Source organism: Zalophus californianus, chromosome 2 (assembly GCF_009762305.2).
Source record: "Zalophus californianus isolate mZalCal1 chromosome 2, mZalCal1.pri.v2, whole genome shotgun sequence".
Taxonomy (NCBI): Eukaryota; Metazoa; Chordata; class Mammalia; order Carnivora; family Otariidae; genus Zalophus; species Zalophus californianus.
Window position 1 is genome coordinate 122,544,658 of NC_045596.1, and position 23,594 is coordinate 122,568,251.

General features: G+C 36.9%; 1 protein-coding gene across 2 annotated transcripts in view; it reads right to left on the reverse strand.

Annotated features, from left to right (window-relative positions):
• The window catches only part of TTC29 (tetratricopeptide repeat domain 29), a 253,933-nt gene that overhangs the window by 192,468 nt on the left and 37,871 nt on the right, over positions 1–23,594 (reverse strand). For both annotated transcript variants that reach the window (XR_003520533.1, XM_027597408.2), the window contains exons 5-6: positions 19,867–20,090; positions 14,806–14,991 (exon numbers count right to left, since the gene is read on the reverse strand). Coding sequence is in view for 1 of the 2 variants with exons in the window: in XM_027597408.2 (XP_027453209.1) it covers positions 14,806–14,991; positions 19,867–20,090 (410 nt within the window). In the remaining variant the exon portion in view is untranslated. The remainder of the gene's footprint in view (positions 1–14,805; positions 14,992–19,866; positions 20,091–23,594) is intronic.

The following is a 23,594-nucleotide window of genomic DNA, read 5'->3' on the forward strand; positions in this document are numbered from 1 at the left end:
TAGAAGACAGGAACAGAGCAACTGGCCTGAAGAATAGAGTAGCCAAAACATAACAGAAGAATGCACACAGGACACACCAGAGACACCCCCTGAAGTGCCTGGCCCTGGACACTACATGACCTCTTCTTCAGAAGGCCATTACTTTCAGGAGCAGGAGACATAACAGGCTTTTCTAACAAAGAGAAGAAGGCAGAGACTTAGACAAAATACCAAGACAGAGCAATTTATCCCAAATGAAAGAACAAGATAAAGCCACGGCCAGAGATCTAAGTGAAACAGATATAAGTAACATGTCTGAGGGAGAATTTAAAGCAACAATCATAACGATACTCACTGGGCTTGAGAAAAGAATAGAAGACATCAGTGAGACCCTTACCACAGGGATGAAAGAGTTAAAAAAGAATCAATCAGAGATGAAGAATGCAATAAACGAGATTGGAAACAGGCTTGATGCAATGAACAGTAGGCTGGAAGAAGCAGAGGAACAAATTAGTGACTTAGAACACAAAATATGGAAAATAATGAAGCTGAACGAAAGAGACAAAGAAGAATTGGCAACTCCAGAATATACTTCGGGAACTCAGTGACTCCATCAAACTTAGTAATATTCATATTATAGGAGTCCCAGAAGAAGAGAGAGAAAAGGGGGCAGAAAATGCATTTTAAGAAACAATAGCAGAAAGCTTCCCTAATTTGGGGAAGGAAACAGACATCCAGATCCAGGAGGCACAGAGAACTCCCATCAAAATCAACAAAAGTAGGCCAACACCAAGACATATTGTAATTAAATTTGCAAAATGTAGTGATAAAAGTATCTCGAAAGTAGCAAGACAAAAGAAGTTCTTAACTTATGAGAGAAAACCCATAAGGCTAGTTGGAGATTTCTCAACAGAAACTTGGCAAGCTAGAAGAGAGTGGCATGATATATTCAAAGAGCTGAATGGGAAAAATCTGCAGCCAAGAATACTCTATCCAGCAAGGCAATCATTCAGAATAGAAGGAGAAATATGGTTTTCCTGAAAAACAAAAACTAAAGGAGTTCATGACCACTAAATCATCCTTGCAAGAAATATTAAAGGGGACTCTTTGAATGCAAAGAAGAGACCAAAAGTGACAAAGACAAGAAACAATCAGAGAAAATCTCCAGAAACAATGACAAAGCAAGTAACACAATGGCAATGAATACATATCTATCAATAATTACTTTGAATGTAAATGGACTAAACACTCTAATCAAAAGACAGAGGGTATCAGAATGGGAAAAAAAAAGCAAACAAGACCCATCTATATGATGCCTACAAGAAACTCATTTTAGACCTAAAGACACCTGCAGATTGAAAGCGAGGGAGTGGAGAAATATTTATTATGCAATGAATATCAAAACAAAGTCGGAGTGGCAATACTTACATTGAACAAACTATACCTTTTTGTTCTTGTATTGTTTTTATCCTGCTTTGGTATAAGGGTAGTACTGGACTCTTGGAATGATTCTGAGTGTGTTCCCTCAATTTCATTATTTGTAAGATTTTAATAAATCTTTTTTAATCTTTTAAAAATAATTTTTTTAGAAATTTTTTAAATTATTTTTTTAAATTTTTTGGTAGAATTCACCAGTGAAACCATGTAGTCTTGGGCTTTTCTGTGCTGGGATATTTTTGATTCCTAATTCAACTTTCATTCTCATTATTGGGCTAAGAAGATTTCCTATTTTTTGGATTCAAGATTCAAGATTCAATCTTGGTACTTGTGTGTTTTTAGAAATTATCATTTTTTCCTCCCTAAGTTGTCTGATTTGTTAGTATATAATTGTTTACAGTAATCTATTATCACACTATGTATTTCTATGTTTATCTGTTGTATTGTTTTCTATTTTTTGAGCTTCTCTTTCTTTTCTTAGTAAATGCAGTGAAAGCATTGCCAATTTTGTTTTTTTTTTTTTGAAAAATTGGTCATTACTTTCAATGTTATCTTACTGTTAATTCTGGTCTCTGTTTTATTTTTCTTATTTTTCTTTGTTATTTTCTTCCTCTACTAAATTTTGGCTAAGTTTCTTCTTTTTCTAGTTCCTTGTGATGTAATGTTTATTTGAACTTTTTTCTTTTCTTTTTAAAGATTTTATTTATTTATTTGACAGAGAAAGAGAGAGATACAGCGAGAGAGGGAGGGAACACAAGCAGGGGCAGAAGGAGAGGGAGAAGCAGGTTTCCCGCAGAGCTGGGAGCCCAAGATCCCAGGACCCTGGGATCATGACCTGAGCCAAAGGCAGATGCTTAACCATCTGAGCCACCCAGGTGCCCTGAACTTTTTTTCTTAATATAAGCATTTTTAGAATAAATTTTACTCTAACATTTGCTTTTGCTGCATCCATAGGTTTTGGAATATTGTGTTTTCTTTTTCTTTTGTTTTGAGACATATTTTGATTTGCCATTTGATTTCTTATTTGGCCCATTGCTTGTGCAATAGTATGTTTTTAATATTTACATATTAAATATTTAATATTTACATTGTAGATTTTCCATCTTTGTTTTATTGTTGATCTTCAGTTTTGTACCATTGTGGTTGGAAAATATACTTGGTATGATTTCAGTCTTTTAAAATTTATAGTATTTGTTTTATCTCTTTTTATATGATTTAACCAGGGGATTCTTCTGTGTGTACTTGAGGAAAATGTATATTCATTTTTCTTGAGTGGAATGTTTTATGTATATATCTTTTAGAACCATGTATTCTGAAGTATACCTCAAGCAAGAAATGTTCTTGTTAATTTTGCACCTGGATAATGAAATTTGCTGAAAATAAAGTGTAAAAAAACAAAACAAACAAACAAAAAACCCCCCAAAACACCAAACTCAGGGAATATGACTCTGTAACCTGTACTCAAACCATTAACCCCCATTGCCTCTATTTTACTGAGTCACATTTTTAATTATTTTTTTTCAGGCAGAAATTCAAATAATACCTATTTATTTTACTTCAGAAATAATATCATTAGTCCTCATTCACAAATAGGGAACTAACTCTAAAGTTAGTTTTAGAAATTACATAATGAATAATAGTGCTGTAAGTCTAAGCATAGTTCACAATTGGTTATAATAAATGATATCTCCATCTAATGCAATATGGCACCATAAGATCAACTATTAAATTAAAAACAACAGTTAATATGAATAAGAGTAACGAATGCAAATATGGTTTGAAATTGCCAATGAAATTTTCTCCTGTGAGACTGATCTAAGAATTAGTGGTATATGAACTGAAGTAAAAAGTGAATGACAATCAAAAAAAAAAAACCCAGCTAGAAAATAATTAACAAAATGGCAATAAGCACATAATTATCAACAATTACTTTAAATGTAAATGAAATAAATTCTCCAATCAGAAGACATAGAGTGGCTGAACAGATAAAGACAAAAAACAAAAAAAACAAAAAACCACCATCTATATGCTGTCCATGAGGCTTATTTTAGATGTAAGGATACATAGACTGAAAGCAAACAGATGGAAAAAGATGTTCCATGCAAATGGAAAACAAAAGAAGATTGAACTAGCTATACTTATAATAGAAAAAATGGGCTTTAAAACAAAGACTGTAATAAAAGACAAATAAGAGTATTACATAATGATAAAGGGGTCAATCCAACAAATATTTATAAATATTTATGCACCCAACATAGGAGCACCTGAATATATAAAGCAAATATTAACATACTTAAAGAGAGAAATAGACAGCCATACAATAAGAGTAGGGGCTTTAATACCACACTTACATCAATTCAGACAGAAAATCAATAAGGAAACATTGGCCTTAAATAACACATTACACCAGATGGACTTAACAGATACTTACAGAACATTCCAACCCAAAGCAACAGAATATACATTCTTCTCAAGTGAAAGGACATGAAACATTTTCCAAAATAGATCACATGTTAGGCTATAAAATGTGTCTCAATAAATTTAAGAGGAAGGAAATCGTATCACGCATCTTTCCTGACCATAATGGCATGACACTAGAAATTAATTATATGAAGAAAACTGGAAGATTCACAAATATGTGTAGATTAAACAGCATCTACTGAAAATCTGTGGGTGAAAGAAATCAGAAGAGAAACCAGGTAATACTGAGACAAACAAAAATGGAAATGTAAGAACAAAATTTATGGAATGCAATAAAAACAGTTCTTTTTTTTTACAATTAATTAAAAACTTTTTTCCATAAAAAGATTACCCTTTTAATCAAGGGGTACCTGACTGACTCAGTCAGTAGACCATGTGACTCTTGATCTCAGGGTGGTGAGTTCAAACCCCATGTTGAGAGTAGACTTAATTTTTTTTTTTTTGATGTAGTGTTCCATGATTCATTGTTTGCTTAGAACACCCAGTGCTCCATTCAATACGTGCCCTCCTTAATACCCATCACTGGGCTAACCCATCCCCCACCCCCCTCCCCTCTAAAACCCTCAGTTTGTTTCTCAGAGTCCATAGTCTCTCATGGTTCATCTTCCCCTCTGATTCCCCACCTTCATTTTTCCCTTCCTACTATTTTTTTTAACAAAAACAGTTCTAAGAAGGAAGTTCATAGCAATAAATGCCTATCTCAAGAAACAAGAAAAGTCTCAAATAAAAAAACCTAACTTTACACCTCAAGGAACTAGAAAGAGAACAAAGTCCAAATTAGTAGAAGAAAGGAAATAACAAAGATTAGAGCAAAAATAAATAGACCAAAAAGATAAATAACACTAAGAGCTGGTTCTTTGAAAAGATAAATAAAATTGACAACCCTTTAGGTAGACTCACCAAGAAGAAAAGTTTGACTAACAAGTTTCTGAGACACTTTTTCTCATTGCCCTCATCAATCTGGTTTTCCTCCCTCTCACTTTCCCTTCAGTATGTCTTTATGTGCACTCTATATTCACAAATCAATCATCTGCCAGACCATGAGACCCCATTCTTCACTGGATTGTGCTTCCAGTGTCTTTGTGTAGTAGCACACTACTGTTCCTGATCTTTTGATGCCTTTGCTCTAATGGTTGGTTCTTTCACACTGTGTTAGTGAGTTGGCCTTGAGGGAGTTACCAAGAAACTTGAGTGAAGGAAATCAGGAATCTAGGATTGAGTCAGAGAGCTTGTTTGAGTAGTGGATCCTAATTCCAAAATCCATGATCAGGTACTGAGTCTGTGCTCCTGATTGAGACATTCCAACACTGGGTCAGCCAAGGGGCCCACTATGTCCTCCTGGGTTCAGTGTTCAGTAATGATGATCACAAGATCCTGAAACAGGTTAGGACCCTGTTTCACAGGCAAAATGCTACTGTAGATTTGTGGTGCAGTCAGCTTTAAAAAATTGTATATTTTTATTTTTGGATCATAGATATTTTGCACATTTACTATATTCAAATAGAGAAACACATAATAGAAAAAGTAAAATGCGTCTATTTTTTATATATTGAAAAAATAGAAATGGAATTTTTGGAAAACTAAATTATATTGGTAAATTGAGGGATTTATGTATCTTTAAAAATATTAAAATGGAAGTTACCAGGGAAGCACAAAAACATTAGATATCACATTCCAAAAGAAAGTGTTAGACTATTGCGTGAATTTTTCAAAGAAATTGCCAAAAACCATTCACAGAACTTGTAAAATCCCTCATTCACAATAAGGGCATGTAAGTGTTGGGAGATTGAAGATTGTGCACGGTAGTAGCAAATAGACCCTGAAATCCCAGGGGTTTAGACAAAATAATTTTCTTGCTCACATGAAGTCCACTGAGGATTGAGTGGCTCTCCAGGGCAGCTCCCCTCCAAATACTCATTCAGGGATCCAGCTTGTTTCAATCCTGTGGTTTCACCATCTTAGCATAAGTCCCCCAAGGTCGCCATGGCAAAAATAGATAGCTTGGAGGACTCACATCTGCTCCTCCATGCTTCAGGCTGGAAGTTAACTGCTTAGAGCCTACAGGCCAGAGTTAGCATTTTTATAGTGACTGAAACATAGGACTCAAACAATGGTAGCTCTTACCATTATAGATTTTAGACAAGAGCATTTTGAGTAGCTGGATAAGAGTTCAACAGGTATAATTATCATCAATTAAAGTGTTACCCTATATTTCCATTTTTTTTTACTATTACAAATAATACATACAGAAAGACATAATATGTCTTTATGTAAATCTTTGTATCTGATTACTTCCTAGAAGTAGATTAGCAGAGTTAAAGGATATGGACATTTAAAAAACTCTTGATTCATATTTCCAAATTCTTTGCTAGAAATGTCAGGCTAATTTATCCTATCACCAGCAATGTAAAAACATGCTTAACTTATCAAAATTTCACAAGCAGTAAATGCTACCTTAAACAAATAAATAGGCAACATTGATTCTTGCACATTCGAATTTGGTGCATTTTGTAACTGTGTTATCAGTACATTCACCCACATAATTGCAATGATCAGAGTACTGACTCACCTCTTCCATGAAAACGTAAACCTCAGAATCAAGAGTCCATAAGTATCTTTTCCAGCCATGAATTTTCAATGCTTAGTCCAGTGTCTTGCACATAGTTGGAACATAATAAACATTTGTTATAATATTACAGGTGAAAAGTCTACCTATAGTGCTTTAACTTGTGCTTTTTTATTATTGACCTTGGTTTTTTTCATGTTCATTATCCAGTTGAATTTCTTCTTTGACTTTTCTTAGTTCCTTCACCATTTTTGTATTGATGTTATGTGTTTTTTTTCGCCGATTGGTAAATGTTCTTGAAATAATAATGATATTAATCTGTTATCACGTTTCTTTCAACTATTTCCCAGATTTATCTTTTAATTATATGAGGTCTTTAATAAACAATTTTTTAAAAGTATGTGTCAAATCTCTCAATATTTGTTTCTGATAGCGGGAATTCTATTCCAGGGGAATAGAATGTTTCCATGAGGAGACTCCCTCTCTCCTTCCCCCTTCACTTCCCATCAAGGGGGCGAGTGGAGAATGACATAAGCTGGTGAAATGCTGAGCTCTCATCCTCTCTGGACTCAATTCTCAAGGAAGTTTGATCACCGAACTCCCCTGAAGCTCGCAGGCACAGGTTTTGAACCTGCAGGAGAATGTCAGCTTGAGCAGTCTGCCAGTAATTAGGTGGTTAAGATGAAGATAATGGAGTCTGACTTGATGAGATATAAGCTTTGTTCCCCAATAAGCCTTAACAATTATGATCTGATTCCCACGTTTCTTCTGAATCGGTTCTGAACTTGGAGCACAGAGAGAATATAATGGTCCCTCAGTGAACCCCCTCATTTTCACTTGTGAAATGTATGTTCGAAGGTCTTTCCTAAGACTGAATGAATATTTGCCTATATTTTCCACTTGGATTTTTATAGTTTATTTTTAAATGTTTCTCATAAAATTTAATTTTAAAGTAAGATGAAGAAGTCATTAGCATGACTGCAGAATGTTTGGTAAATATAGAAAATCGTAAAGAGAAAAATGAAAACCATACTTAATTTTTATACTGTGTACCTTCTATTTCCAAAATTATTGACATGTATTCTTTTGTAGACTTAACTACATTTAATCGGTTTCAGTGTTTATTGTTAATTCTTTTACATTAGGACTTCCTTCTTCTTGAATTTTTATTTTTGATTTATCTCTTGTTGAATAGAATAGAATATACATGGAATATACCTTCACAGTGTGCCTTCTAGAGCTTGCCCGCGTAAGAGCGTCTCTGTTGCTTCATGTAGGAACCAGAACTTTGCTTGATAGCATTGCTCTCAGTTCTCAACTTCACAGTATTCCACTCTTTCCCCTCCCCTTGAGCCCTGTGAACTTTCCTTCTTTTTCTTTTGTGGCATTTACTGTTGCAAGGGAGAAAACTGAGTCCTAATTTTTGTTACAATGCAGGCAATCTGTGCCTTTCTCTTTGAACGCAGGTAAGAGTGCCTTCATCAAAGTCATTCAAAAAATTTAGTTATGGATCTTTCTTACTAATTTATGACTGAAGCATGAAGGGCTATTTCAATCTGCACATTCTGAGGGTTTTCTTAGGGTCTGGAAAGTTTTCTTAAAATGTCTTTAGTTATCGTCTTTGTTTCAGTTACTGCTGTGTACTTTTCCTCAGGTAAGTCAGAGTACTGACTTACTACTTCTCATTGCTTCCATCTCAGTCTTTCCCCTTTACTTTGCAACTGTTTGAAGTTTGTCCTCAACATCACAGATTCAACTTTCTATTGGGTCAGTTCTGCTCTTTACTTTTTCCACTCCACATTTTAATTCTACCAACTCATCTTAACGAAAGCATTCCTTACTTCATCTGGGGCTCATTCTCAACTCATTTGGTTCTATCTTTTCTGTCTTCTACCTGTATCTTTCTGAGGATAACAAGAATTTTCCTAAAATGATCACTTTTACTAGTTTGTTCTTTACCTGAGTCTTCAGATAAATGCCATGTTTTCCTTGAATTTCCTACACCCCCCATTTAGGAGGAGTCTATTTAGTCTTGGTTTTTATTTTTATTTTTTTAAGATTTTATTTATTATTCATGAGAGTCAGAGAGAAAGGGAGGGGCAGAGGGAGAAGCAGGCTCTGAGGAGCAGGGAGTCCAATGCAGGACTCGATCCCAGGACCCTGGGATCACAACCTGAGCTGAAGGCAGATGCTTAACAGACTGAGCCACCCTAGTCTTGCTTTTTAAAGGTAAGCAGAATGGACAGTGCTGGGAGAATCCTCCTACTTTCACCTATAGTTGAGAGGCAATCAGTAGGAACAGCACTGCATTCAATTTCAGTGTCTAGCAGGCATTCCTCTATGACTGAGATTTTATCTACTCTTACTTTAACTCCCTGGTTCTCTTCTATTTTGGTCAGTTCTTGAAAACATCTAGTTTTTGAGGTTGGAGCTTCTTTTGAAGCTTATCATCTTGCTAATGGTCCTATCTTTGTCCTAGTTATTCAAGGACAAGACTTCTATGCCTAACACTTCTACACCAAGTCTCTTTATGTTAATTTATGTTCTGTTATGCAGAACTTAAAGATTTAAAGTGTAAGGATTTCTTTGCCCAGGACTGATCTTTGCAGGCTAGTTTCCTAGAAAAGAAGATGGACTTCGGCAAAGATGAAACCATTCACCTAAGTGCTTTTAAGGCAATCAATTCTATCTATTGCAGTCCCTCTCTTCTGACAGGGGAGAGATTGGTGATGCCCAACTATGAATGCCTGTGTGGCAAATCTTGCTATTTTTATGCCATAGCCTATGGCTGCAACCATAAGGCAGATACCTCAGCCCCCTCCCCTCCCTCTTCTCCCCCTCTGCTAATCATACAGGGGAGGGGCTGTGCTACATCAAATCACGAATGCTGAGCTGGCAGGGTAAGTCTTGTATGAAGGCTCTGCCACGTCATGTTGCTATTGTGTCTGTCCCTGGTCACACCAGGGGTGTGATCATACTTCCCTAAATACACAGCATCCAATGAAAGGGCAATGGGCAACCAGCGCACCTGCTACTGCTCCTGTCTCTGTGAGTTCTCTCAGAGCAGTGCTGCTCCAGCAGGCCTGCTGTGAGTGCTGCTGACCAATTACCTCGTTAGCATGGCAGTTGTCCCAGCAAACTGGGCATCTGTCCAGCTCCATACCATGGCCTTCTGGAAGCAAGTCAGAGGACTGGAAATAAATCAAAGACCAAGATTGGAATGGGAAGAGTCTGCTGGTAGTGTTGTGGCCAGCCTTCAGGAAAGCCAATGAGTGACTTTTAGCAGGAACTAACTTTGAAAAATCCTAAGTAGTGAGACACCTACGGGGTTAAGACTCTCAGTAATAGAATTCCTTGTTTCTTTTTGTGTGTGTGATATTGGAGAGAGTTGCCCTGGTTGGGGTGGATCTTCACTGAGAGGAAAGCTGAACCACTGTCCCCATTAAAATTCATGCAAAAAAAATGAAAAGGGATGTCTTCTCTGTGATCACTAAAAATGGGTGATATATATTAGGAAAAAGTGCTGACCTAATATCAGCAAGACAAGGATAAGTGGGCTCCTGAATTCTAACTCCTTTTCACGAGATTAAGTTGGTAAGGGGATGGTCGCTTACAGTAGTATCTGTTGCTGGATCTACCTTCCACTACTGGATGTATCAGGGGAGAGTGAAAGCCACTCTAGAGTGTCTTCACACTACCCTGCTCCTGGTGCCTGCTGGCCCCTGGTGAACTGTACTGAGATACACTACCTAGAATCTGTCCACGGAGCTGAGTGTCAACAGGAATTCTGGGACTTGAACTGCGCAAGCCAACCAGGACAACTCCTTTCTTCAGAAGTTCCCTGTCATTGGGAGAGCTTGGGCTCAATGCTGTAGAACTTGGTTAGCCATCAATCAATCCCTGCACTACCATCACAGATGATGGCCTCCTGAACTAGAAGATGTGCATGGCCTAAGCTCTTCCTACACTGGTCTTCCTCTGCCTGTTTTCAGTGACCATGATCAGCACTCCAGGGTTGTCACCCAACATCTATTCCTAATCATCCTCCTGTCTTCCCACAGCAAAGTTTAGACTCAAAGCTCTTATGGGCTGAAAGGGAAAGGGTTGCTGCCAATGAAAGATGATATTTACAAGCAATGCTTGTATTGGAAGTACCAATTCCAACTGGAATCTGAAGAAGAGGAACAGGACAAAGAGGTAGACAGAAATTAAGGGTTAACTTGCTCAAGACTGATCCCTCCAGGCTAGCCTTTTGGAAGAGACTGGCCTTCTGTAAGGCCCTATAGAAACCAGCGAGACTCAGTGCTAAATCCATTAATCTGGTCAAAAGCAAGGCTTGGACCCAGATCCTAAATCACTGGACTTGGGGAAGGGGAAAATTGTTGGTATTTGCTCAACTCTGAATGCTGATGTGGTCAATCCTGTCCGAGTCTGCCATCCCCACCCCAATCCTGATAGAATCACAACTGCAAGGCTTGGACCCCAGCATCATAACCATGTCAGGGAAGGGGTTGGTGCTGGCCCCAACCACTAATGATGATCTGGCAGAAGAGTACTGAAGGGATGGCTCTGCCATGTCACAATGCCACTGTTGTCCTGGCCCCAGATCATCCCAAGGGAGGAGCCAGAGTTTCCCCTAATCCTGTCTCTCAAGAAACCCTCTCTCCCAGCATCTGACATCTGGCCCCGCGGGACCTCTGCATGCTGCACTAGAATGTATGGGCACATCTCCTACTAACCTAGTGTCTGAGAGCTTTCTCCAATGCTTCACAGATGTGGTGTGAATGCTGCGTGTCCATTTGCCCTTATAAATAGGTCACAATTCTGAAAGAAGATACAGCCGCTGATTTGTTACAAGTATTTGTCAGTACATGACTACTCATGCCTGTTCCCCCAGCTCTAGTCTGGTGATATGTGACATGAAGAATGAGACTGTCAGCCCTTTAGTCAATGAAAATCAGGCGACACTGTGTACTAGGGCCTCATCTTTAACAGCAGTGGGAACTAGAACCTGTGCTCAACTCTGGCCAGGAGGCTCTGGGTGAGGCTCTAGTCACATATGTGCCAGTGGGGCTGCACACTGGCCCTGACTGCGCCCAGGTGCCCAGTCCCTGCGACTATGGCTTCTGCCCATGTTCATTTGCTCTATAGTTCCCTGAGGGTTCTGGAGCCATGCCCTGGACTACAGCCTGCTTGGTTGGGTCCTGACAACCTGCCCTTTGCCATCTGCCGGCTGGTATCCTGCTTTAACCTGAATGGGCACCCCTGCCCCTGAGCACAGCTGCTGCCTAGCTGTTGCTGTGGTGCCTCCATTTGCTTGTCTGGACCAATCAGTTCAGATTTGCGGAAGCTACACCTCCATCACCTCAGGGGGAGCTCTACAGCCAGGTGAGCTCCCACCGCACTCTAGCCACATATTCTAAGTAGTCCTAGTTTTACCCTCCTCATGACAATTCTACCCAGATTACAAAAACTGCACAGATGCTTTTCCCCATTTGCGAAACACATCAACACTCAAAGTCAATGTCTGGAATTTTCAGCAACACCAACTCAGTCATTTTTGTTTTGTTTTGTTTTTGTTTTTGTTTTTTCTTTTTAAATCAACTCAGTCATTTTATTCATCAGGCAATCACAGCATGGCTTTTAGGGTCTATGAACTGATTAAGGGCATAGAAAAATATTTTGGACCTGACAAAAAGTGGTCGCGAAACAAAAAATACAATCTAACTAAAAAATAATTTCATAGCCAAAATATTCTACTTGTTGTGAAATATGGGTGCATTTTATCATGCTATAGGGTGGGCCACAAAAATGGGACCACACCAAGGACCTGCAAATGTAATCTCACAGTGGCCCCACCCTCACATTTCCCAAACTCAGCCTCGTCCTCAGTCACTGAAATGATACGGGTACCCATGGTACCTGGTCGCTGAGTAAATGAATAGATAAATGAATAAAGAAAGGTAGCAATGAATAAATTCTTCAACAGAAATTCATTCAGAGATTTAAAAAAATCAGGGGGGGGAACTGGAAGTTGTTGTTTAATGGGTACTGAGTTTCAGTTTTGCAAGATGGAAAAGTTCTGAAGACAGATTGCACAACAATGTGAATATACAAAATACTACTGAATTGTACTCTTAGATGTTCAGATGGCAAACTTTGTTAGGCATTTTTTTTTTCTGCAATAATTTTTTGAATCAAACTCAATCTTAAAAATCACAATTAAACTTTATAGAAAAATTCAGAATATACCTATGATAGCTATTTGAATCCCATTGGGCCACTCTTACATTTTCATTAATGTAGCCCTGACTTCTTCAGCCTTATTTTCATATATTATTTCTTATTTCTTTTGTGACTTATTTTTTGGGACCAGTAATGGACAGTTCAATTATCTGATTTGTTACTGCAGGTAACAGAAAATTACAGAAATGAAACAAAACAAAAAACTGTTTTTATTCTATTCAATCGGGGGGGATTTCCTAGAGTAGAGAACAAAAAGGTACTAAATTTTATTCTAATACATAATTTTCATAATTAGCACATCATGAAAGTAAAGCAATCTTTTGTTTGCACAGAGCAGTGACTATAGGCTCCGAAGCTAGCTGACTAGTCAACACGAGCTTCACTACTACCCAGCTTAATCTCTTTGTGACAGTTTTCTCATCCTCAATGTGAAGATAATAATCTTTAAAAGCTTAAACAAGTATCTACCTTACCTGTGAAATGAGAATATGTTTTAAAAGCTTAAGCAAGAATTTTACCTTACTAAAGAATTTATCCCATTTTTTAAAAGACTTATTTATTTGAGAGAGAGAGAGAGAGAGCGTGAGCATGAGCAGGAGGGGCAGAGGGAGAGAGAACTCAAGCAGACTCCATGCTGAGCACAGAACTGGATGTGGGGTTCAATCTTACAACCCTGAAATCACCACCTGAGCTGAAACCAAGAGTCAGATGCTTAACCAACCACGCCACTGAGGCGCCCAAGAATTTATCCCTTTTTTACAAATTGAAGGACAAAACTCTACTTTCAACAATAGGCTAAATGTTTTAATAAATAACTTGTCAAATTATAGTGATATTATCCTTTCCTTACCATGAATATATAGAAGCTTAAACCCAAACTCTGAATGCTGCCGTGTCCCTATTTTACTTTTCCACTCTGAGTTCTTGCCACTGCTCAGAAACACACTTTCTGCTTTAAACAGGTTGCTCCTCCTACCAGTTCCTCTAACAATGCTTTAGCTTTTATACTTTAGTAGCTCCCTTTTACAGAATATATTCTTCTTTCCTTACCTGCCTAAATTCTACCCATCTTCCAAGTCCCTCACCAGTCCCTACAGATTCCATTATGCCTTCCTTGAATCTAGTCTGTATGATCTCTCACTCCTCTGAATTTTTCTGGTATTCCTGAAAATGGTCCTCGAGATGGCCCCAGAACCAACCTTCTACCCACCTTTTAGCACCTACCATGTTGTAGATTACAATGTTTAATTTCCTGAAGCACAAAAACCTTTTTTTGTTTGTTTGTTTGTTTGTTTTTGTTTTTTACCTTTCTCAAAGCCCTATAAAGTCCTAGCCACAAATTAATAAATATTTTCTAATTTAATTGTTTGGTCAAAGTCAAAACTTTTGTGGAAAATAAGAGTTTTTTGAGAAAAGACATAGCATCATTCATGCTATCTTTTCATATATTTTCTTTGCATCTTATCTACCCACCATTCCTTCCATAAATAATTTAAACTCTTAAGTTTTTATTTGCATTCTTTAGTAAACCACCATACAAAACATGTTTTTGATGTTATTTTTTGTTGTTTTAGACTTTGGCTTGTCTTAAGATAACATATCATTATGAAGTTTCTTTTAAAGGACTTTTCCTTCAGAAAGTGCTATAAAATCATGATGGGGCGATATCTAAATTATAGAGATATTTTTGTAGGGGACATAGAGGCACTAGGAAAATCATGAATTATGCCTTCTTTTTTTCCCATTTTCATACGTGAGAAATCAAGTTAAAATGAACAGAGGATTCTAAGAAAGAAAAAAAAAATTCAAAGCTGTACAGCGTGTGGCACTGACCGAGATGTGTGGAGGGTACGGGAGGATGCTTTCTCTTTGTGATGCTGCTGCTGGGAACTCCAGCCTGAGCACTTGGGTGGACATAGGACTGCAAGGAAACTTACGGGGAGTCCATAAGTCATACACCTTTGCTTTTTAATCTCAATAACTTACATTCTTATTCTAATGTTTCAGGTCTTTTTCTCAACTCCCACGTGCTTTCTGGTTGCATGGACTCTGAATCCTCCAAAGCAACCAGGACAGCCTGACAAATGACCACTCACCATCTTCCTCGAAGAGAAGTCCCATGTGCGCATGCGCCTCGGCTTCTTTCTTCCCACCGTCAATTTTGATCAGTTGAGCAATCTTAAAACATCGTTCGTAGAAGTAGTTCCTTACCCATTTGTCTTCAGAATTATTGAAGTAACAGGCCAGTGCATACAAGTTATCATAGACACCTTCGAAGTATTCTTCAAAGAAAAACATAAATTGCATTAGAAAAAATGTCTCAGAGCATGTCCCTTCAAATGGCAAACCAACATAGTGACATTTTTTTCCTTAAAAACATGATTAGCTATTTTTAAAAATGGAATGCAAAATTCAGCTACTGTATTTTAACCACTAAAACACTTACGTTAAAGGATGTGCACACACAAAAAGCAACAAAAATCTTTTTGAAAACTTAGAACATGTTAGAAATTGACACAATCTTTGGTTGAAACACTAGACTTTATATAAGATTCAAGTCAGGATAATATGTACTAGAACTGTTCTCAGTTCTTGTGGAAGAAATGAGTATGTGTTATCATCAAGTACTTTTCCCATCAAAGATTTGAAGAGATTTACAGATGCAAGAGAAAGCAATGTTCCTAACCATTGCAAAAAAAAAAAAAAAGTTAATGAAGAAAGCAGGTAAGATATGAAAATAGCAAAGTATTTTTACCCAGAAGGAAAAACAATCATGAGCTTATCAATATAACAAATAATGGTTGGGATGACCCTATAAGGTCCATAAACTTTCTGCAATGTTTCCAGTGATACAAGTTACTAGCAATGTTAACAAAGAGTGGATTTCTATGCTTCTATTTTCTGAGTATCTATTTCTGCTGAAAATGCATTAATACTAGTCATCCTTCTCACTCAGACAGTTACTAGTTTATTGGTTGTTAGTTTTTAGACCCTCCCTTTTTTCCTAAAGTGGCACCTGACGTATTTGTACACAAAAAGTGCATTAATAAATTGTGAATCAATCTTATAAACCCCACTGCAATCAATCATAAACTTGGACAAAATTGTGTGTGTTATTAATTGTGCCTCAGTCCTGTAAACTCCACTCTGTTGGTGAATAGGAACAAATTGATAATCTTTACATCTTTTTGCATCTGTGCTGAAAGCACAGTTGTAGATACGTGGTAACCTCTGGATTACCCTTCCAAGGATAAAGATAACAATCATTATCTATTAGAATTCACTGATACCAATTAGTCACTATAATCAGAAGAGCCAACTTAAATATTCCTGAAAGGATTACAATTATGAAAAATATTTATACATTGCCCACTAGTATTTCTGTAAGATTAAAATCAAAGGGCCCAGAAAAAAATGAAACAAGGTTGATACAACAAAAGGCAATTTTCAATAACTGTACATAAGTCACTCTAATGTTTGAAAAGAAATTTCTAAAACTTATGTCATTCCTTTACATATGCTGCTTCATAATTTCATAGGAAATTAAGATTTATATCAAAATAAGCATTATACCTAAACATTAAAGTAAAAAAGAAAAAAAAGGTCTCCCTGTCTCCCTATTTTTGAATATTTTTTGAAGGAGCTGGGGATTCTGGAGAGCCATTCTGCTTTTTAAGGTTACTCAAAATAGGCAAGAGCTTAGGTGAAAAGCAGTAAGTAACCGGAATTATGTACTTAAAACAAATACTCTTAGAACTGACTTCTCTTATGTCTTATCTTTGCATTGTGAACCTTCTACCTAAGGTGAATGGAGCACTAAAGTCTGTTTTGTAATATTTTATATTCTTTGTCATCTTTAGTGCTTAGAGAGTTATGACTTTTTTAAAGTCTGTAAAGCATTCTATATCTTCCATTTTTAAAAGTTATGTAAAGAGCTTCTTTAAAAAAAGTGAACCCAAAATAATTTTTCTGATTTTCAGTAATTACACCTTAATAGAAAAATATTTCCAATATTTCATAAAGTTGTTTTTAGAACAAGTTGTATAAGCTATAAAGATTCCATATTTAAAGACCACTTGTCAGCTAAGCTCTTTTCTACAGAAAAAAATGGAGTAATTTTCAAAGTATTAAGTATAAAGGAATATGTTCAAGTTTTGAATCTTTGAACAATCCAAATATATGGGCTGTACCCTTTACCTTCTAAGCAGCCTTATCTCCTTGCTTGTAGACCACTTACTTGAGTTGTCAGCAGATATTTATAAGATGAAAATCATTTTTGTTGTTGGTTTATTATTTAGATCAGTATTCACTGTGCTATCTGAAAATAAATTATTTCCATGATGAAATAAATTTGGAAAATGCAGTTGCTAATTTCCTTCTTTCAGTGACCACACAATATGCATCAGCATGTTAAAGGCTCTGGTAAGTCCTGCAATCAACCAACCGGCTTAATGTCCATGTTAATTCATCTGGTGTTTCTCAAACTTATTTTACCAGATAATTATTTTGTTTTGCTTTACATAAAACCTGTAAAGATCCTATGGGACTCTGCTTGCATAGAACATACTTGTGGTATCTTAAATAAATGTTATTAGGAAAAAAATTGTTGCTTAACCCTTAACAATAATTTAAAGTCAAGTGTAAATAATGTTTGAATTATCTATTGATTCAGTTGCCCATTACCATTATTGCCATCTCTTCTCTAGCCCCATGGGGCACAAGGCCCTAATCATAATATTACAGATGGTACAGAGATGATTTACAACAATGGGTAATATAAAAAAAGTTATTAGGGACCAAAAAAAAAACCCACCTTAACAGATGGAAAATAATCGATAAAGAAATGACTGGCTTACTTAAAATACTTCTTTGCTATAAAACATCAAGTGATGTTTTGCAGAGTAATTTAAATAACTCTAGGTTCTTGCTCTGTAAGTCTCAAGAGACAGAACTGACCCAAGATGACTATTGTTAGTGCCATAGCTTTGATTAAATGAACTTCATTGTGACCCTAGAGTGATAGTCTTTCCAATGAGAAGCAATGAGAAAGCTCAGAGATACACTACTTCAGGAAAATTTTTCTCAGATTCCAGATGTCTCATGACCATATAGGATGGAATCCTGAGACACGATTAACAAATGTTTATATTCTAGATTAAGAGTGTGTGTGTTTGTATGTGTGTGCATGCATTTTTTAAGATTGAGGATTAATTCAAGTTAGTAAGAGTGAATGTGTTTATCTCATTTTCTGGGATGTTTTTAACTCTTATCATAATTTTTCTTAAATAAAATTCATGTGTTAAATGTGAAAACAATTACACAATTTTTTAAAATGCATACAAATATTCACATATACTTCAACTGAAGTATTTCCAACAATGTTTTTTGCAATGATTTTCATTTTCTGTATTTCAACCAGGCAAAAGCCAGTGCATTTTGAAGGAGATAACCTTAAAGAAGAGTTATTCTGAGCAAGGGGTAATTTTATTTCATTTAGCAAATGGAACTTAGTTATGATGAATATATGATAAAGACACCCAGTAAAGAAAATATCTCTTTCCATACACCATGTATATAAAATATTGAGTACTATAAAGTTTGGACTTTGTTAATTTTTGGAATTGGAGAAACAGTTTTATTTAAATGTTTAGTTACTTTTCTTTAATAAAAAATTAAAATGTTTTCTACCTTAAAATAGACTACTTAGCATTTTAGTTTCTTTATAATTACAAAATGCCTTATGACAAGTTTCTCATATTAATGACACCTTGTAACAAGTGATGTATTTAGCTCATATTTATACTACTCAAATGAAAGCCTCTTTTTAAAACACTTAGTGAATATGATGAATTCAACTTGAAAAAATGACTAATGGGAAAATTTTATCTTGCTCAATTCTATTTTCAGTGCAAATATCACTTCAGAATTTGGAGCTGAAACTAGAATATAGATTTTTTACAATAACATTTTTTATTTATAATAGTTAATTTCTTGAGAAATTAGATGTCACATTTCAAAATTCGCCAAAGGATTCTATTTTTAAAGTCAATCCTGCAGTTAAATACTTTTCAATAATACAAATATTCACCTCCTTTCTACACACACACACACACACACACACACACACACTCACTTGTGCTGTTAGGATTTTTGTATATTTCCTATTTGCAAGCCAGGTGACAACCTGATGGGAAACATGTATTGACTCCACTATAGAGACTGAGAGACTTTTGCTGTCTCTCTAATACAGTTCCATGTCCCCATTAATTTTCCCCACTGTAGCACTGGTTGACAAAATGTTGTGTAATACTCTATTTTCCCATAGGAAGCCCTGAAATGAAATATAGGCATTGTTGAGACCCAAGGTTCTCTTTTTGAGCCCTATGGTGTTTTCACACAGAAAGTTGAAGAAAATAATAATTTAAACCACCAAATTTATATGCCAACTTTTAGGATTTCCTTTCTTTGATTATATAAATGACCAATTCCTAATATGTAACTAGGAAAGCCTCATGACAATGATATCAGTACAATTAGAGTAGAGATTAAAATATTTTCAATACTTGAAACGTTGACTTTCTGGAAAATTTTCAGATACAAAAAAAGGGAATTTATTAGAAATGTGATGGAAAATATAAAATAAACAATTTTATTCATAATTATGATTGCAAGCTTTTCGTGTCTTCTCACTATTCACTAATAAAAATTCTGATTGAAATCTGTAGGACTTATAGATAAGACCTTCAAATTCCATTATATAACTACTAGAAAATCAGTACAATTTTCAAGTTATAGTACTCTTTGAAAGTATCTCATCAGTAAAAGTCAGTATTCAGATTACATGTTTTTAAAACTATGGAAAGATTAGTATTCATGATACAAAAGATTTTAACACATTGGAAAATTCTGGAGATGTGATCAGGTCCTATGCATTGTCTTCCTGGCTTGGAATGACATCAGCAGGATGCCCCTGTGTCTGGGCAGCTTTGTGATGCAGCGGTTCCCTATCACGTATTCCATACAGATGCTTAGATGTCTAGAATGAATGGTGCTTAGGTGTCTTATGTTTTGAATTCATACATGAGACACTCTGGAATCTTCCCCCAGGCTCACTGTTCCATTCCTGCAGCACTGCTGCCCACAGTCCCTCCACTCACCTTTCCTTTCAGCTGCCTCAGCCCTGGTCAGGTAGTGGTAGAAGTGATCCAGCTTATCAGGCTGTTCTTCCAGAGGTCTCTGCAACCACAAAAGGGACCTAACCTTTGCGGTCTCCCTCAGGACATTCCACTTCTCCATCAGGGCGAAGAGCTCGGTAAAGGACTTGTGATAACCATCTCGCAGCATGTCCACACAAATGTTCTTCTTGTATGAGTTCCGGTATCTGGGAATAAGAGACCCAACGCTCAGAACATTATTTTAATCCTTTAAATCCATGCAGTGTTTTTCTTGTCAAAAATTCAAGGTTGAATTGTGCTGCCCCCCTTTTATTTTCCTGATTGAAAGCTGAAAACTCTCTTCACCTCAAACACTTATAATTGAACAACTTCAGTTTAATGGAAGATGCCAGGAGCTACCCAAATATAGTAATTTTAGTAAAATTACATTATAAATATATCAGTTCCAGAGCTAAGCTCCCTTTAAGGACAGATAAAGGAGTTGACTGATGTCAGTCCATTCTGGCTGCTAGAACAAAATATAGTGACTGAGTGGCTTACAAACATCAGAAATACATTGCTCACAGCTCTGGAGGCTGGAATTTCAAGGTCAAGGTGCCAGCATGGTCGTCTTCTGGTGAGGGCCCTCTTCCTCGCTCTTGGCTGGGTGGGGGTGGGGTGGGAGGGATGGGGTGGGAGTGGAAGGGGCTTAGGGGTCTCTCTGGAGATCTTTTTTTTTTTAATAAGGAACTAATCCCATTCATGAGGGCTCTGCCTTCATGACCTAAGCACCTCCCAAAGACCTCAATTCCTAATACTATCACCTTTGGGAGTTAGGATTTCAACATATGAATTTGGGGATACACATCCAGACCATAGCAATTACAAAAGTACTTCATATACTAGCCTCCCAGTAAAACAAAACAAAACAAAAATATGCCAAGCAAAAATTAAACATGCCATTTGATATTTTAAAAATGAACTCTATTTTTTATTGTTATGTTAATCACCATACATTACATCATTAGTTTTGGATGTAGTGTTCCATGATTCATTGTTTGTGCATAACACCCAGTTCTCCACGCAGAACGTGCCCTCTTTAATACCCATCACCAGGCTAACCCATCCCCCAACCCCCCTCCCCTCTAGAACCCTCAGTTTGTTTTTCAGAGTCCATCGTCTCTCATGGTTCATCTCCCCCTCCGATTTACCTCCCTTCATTCTTCCCCTCCTGCTATCTTCTTCTTTTTTGTTTTTCTTAATATATATCGCATTGTTTCAGAGGTACAGATCTGTGATTCAACAGTCTTGCACAATTCACAGCTCTCACCATAGCACATACCCTTCCCAATGTCTATCACCCAACCACCCCATCCCTCCCACCCCCCCACCACTCCAGCAACCCTCAGTTTGCTTCCTGAGCTTAAGAATTCCTCATATCAGTGAGGTCATATGATACATGTCTTTCTCTGATTGACTTATTTCGCTCAGCATAGTACCCTCCAGTTCCATCCACATCATTGCAAATGGCAAGATCTCATTGCTTTTGATGGCTGCATAATATTCCATTGTGTATATATACCACCTCTTCTTTATCCATTCATCTGTCGATGGACATCTTGGCTCTTTCCACAGCTTGGCTATTGTGGACATTGCTGCTATAAACATCAGGGTGCACGTACCCCTTTGGATACCTACATTTATATATTTGGGGTAAATACCCAGTAGTGCAATTGCTGGATCATAGGGTAGCTCTATTTTCAACTTTTTGAGGAACCTCCATACTGTTTTCCAGAGTGGTTGCACCAGCTTGCATTCCCATTCCCACCAACAATGAGGAGGGTTCCCCTTTCTCCGCATCCCTGCCAAAATCTGTTGTTTCCTGACTTGTTAATTTTAGCCATTCTGACTGCTGTGAGGTGGTATCTCATTGAGGTTTTGATTTGGATTTCCCTGATGCCGAGCGATGTGGAGCACTTTTTCATGGGTCTGTTGGCCATTTGGATGTCTTCTTTGGAAAAATGTCTGTTCATGTCTTCTGCCCATTTCTTGATGGGATTATTTGTTCTTTGGGTGTTGAGTTTGATAAGTTCTTTATAGATTTTGGATACTAGCCCTTTATCTGATGTCATTTGCAAATATCTTCTCCCATTCTGTCGGTTGTCTTTTGGTTTTGTTGACTGTTTCTTTTGCTGTGCAAAAGCTTTTTTTTTAATCTCTTTAAATTTTTATTGTTATGTTAATCACCATACATTACATCATTAGTTTTGGATGTAGTGTTCCATGATTCATTGTTTGTGCATAATACCCAGGGCTCCATGCAGAACGTGCCCTCTTTAATACCCATCACCAGGCTAACCCATCCCCCCACCCCCCTCCCCTCTAGAACCCTCAGTTTGTTTTTCAGAGTCCATCGTCTCTCATGGTTCATCTCCCCCTCTGATTTCCCCCCCTTCATTCTTCCCCTCCTGCTATCTTTTTTTTTTCTTAACATATATTGCATTATTTGTTTCAGAGGTACAGATCTGTGATTCAATAGTATTGCACAATTCACAGCACTGAAATCCTAATAGTTCATTTTTGCCCTTGCTTCCCTTGCCTTTGGCGATGTTTCTAGGAAGAAGTTGCTGCAGCTGAGGTTGAAGAGGTTGCTGCCTGTGTTCTCCTCTAGGATTTTGATGGACTCCTGTCTCACATTTAGGTCTTTCAACCATTTGGAGTCTATTTGTGTGTGTGGTGTAAGGAAATGGTCCAGTTTCATTCTTCTGCATGTAGCTGTCCAATTTTCCCAATACCATTTGTTGAAGAGACTGTCTTTTTTCCATTGGACATTCTTTCCTGCTTTGTCAAAGATTAGTTGACCAGAGAGTTGAGGGTCCATTTCTGGGCTCTCGATTCTGTTCCATTGATTTATGTGTCTGTTTTTGTGCCAGTAGCATACTGTCTTGATGATGACAGCTTTGTAATAGAGCTGGAAGTCCGGAATTGTGATGCCGCCAGCTTTGCTTTTCTTTTTCAAGATTCCACTGGCTATTTGGGGTCTTTTCTGGTTCCATACAAATTTTAGGATGATTTGTTCCATTTCTTTGAAAAAAGTGGATGGTATTTTGATGGAGATTGCATTGAATGTGTAGATTGTTCTAGGTAGCATTGACATCTTCACAGTATTTGTTCTTCCAATCCATGATCATGGAACGTTTTTCCATTTCTTTGTGTCTTCCTCAATTTCTTTCCTGAGTATTTTATAGTTTTCTGAGTACAGATCCTTTGCCTCTTTGGTTAGATTTATTCCTAGGTATCTTATGGTTTTGGGTGCAATTGTAAATGGGATCGACTCCTTAATTTCTCTCTCTTCTGTTGTTGTTGGTGTATAGGAATGCCACTGATTTCTGTGCATTGAAAAAAAATGCACTCTATATTGAGCAGCTTCATTGTATGTTATGGAAGTTCATTCATTCATTCATTCATTCATGCTTGGATGTTTGGCTAGAAAATGTTTATCAAAATCTATTACTAAGTATATTTGAAAAATATTTTCAATTAGGATTAAGCTAATTTGTCAATAATTCATATCTAATTTAATGATAAATCATATGCAAAGAGATTAAAGTGACAAATGAATATTCCATTTATTTATTCAACAAATAGCTATTAAATTTTCTAAGTGGAAGGCACTGTTCTAGACTGAATGGGTTCATTCTCCTTGTGAAGTTTGTATTCTAGTGGGAGAA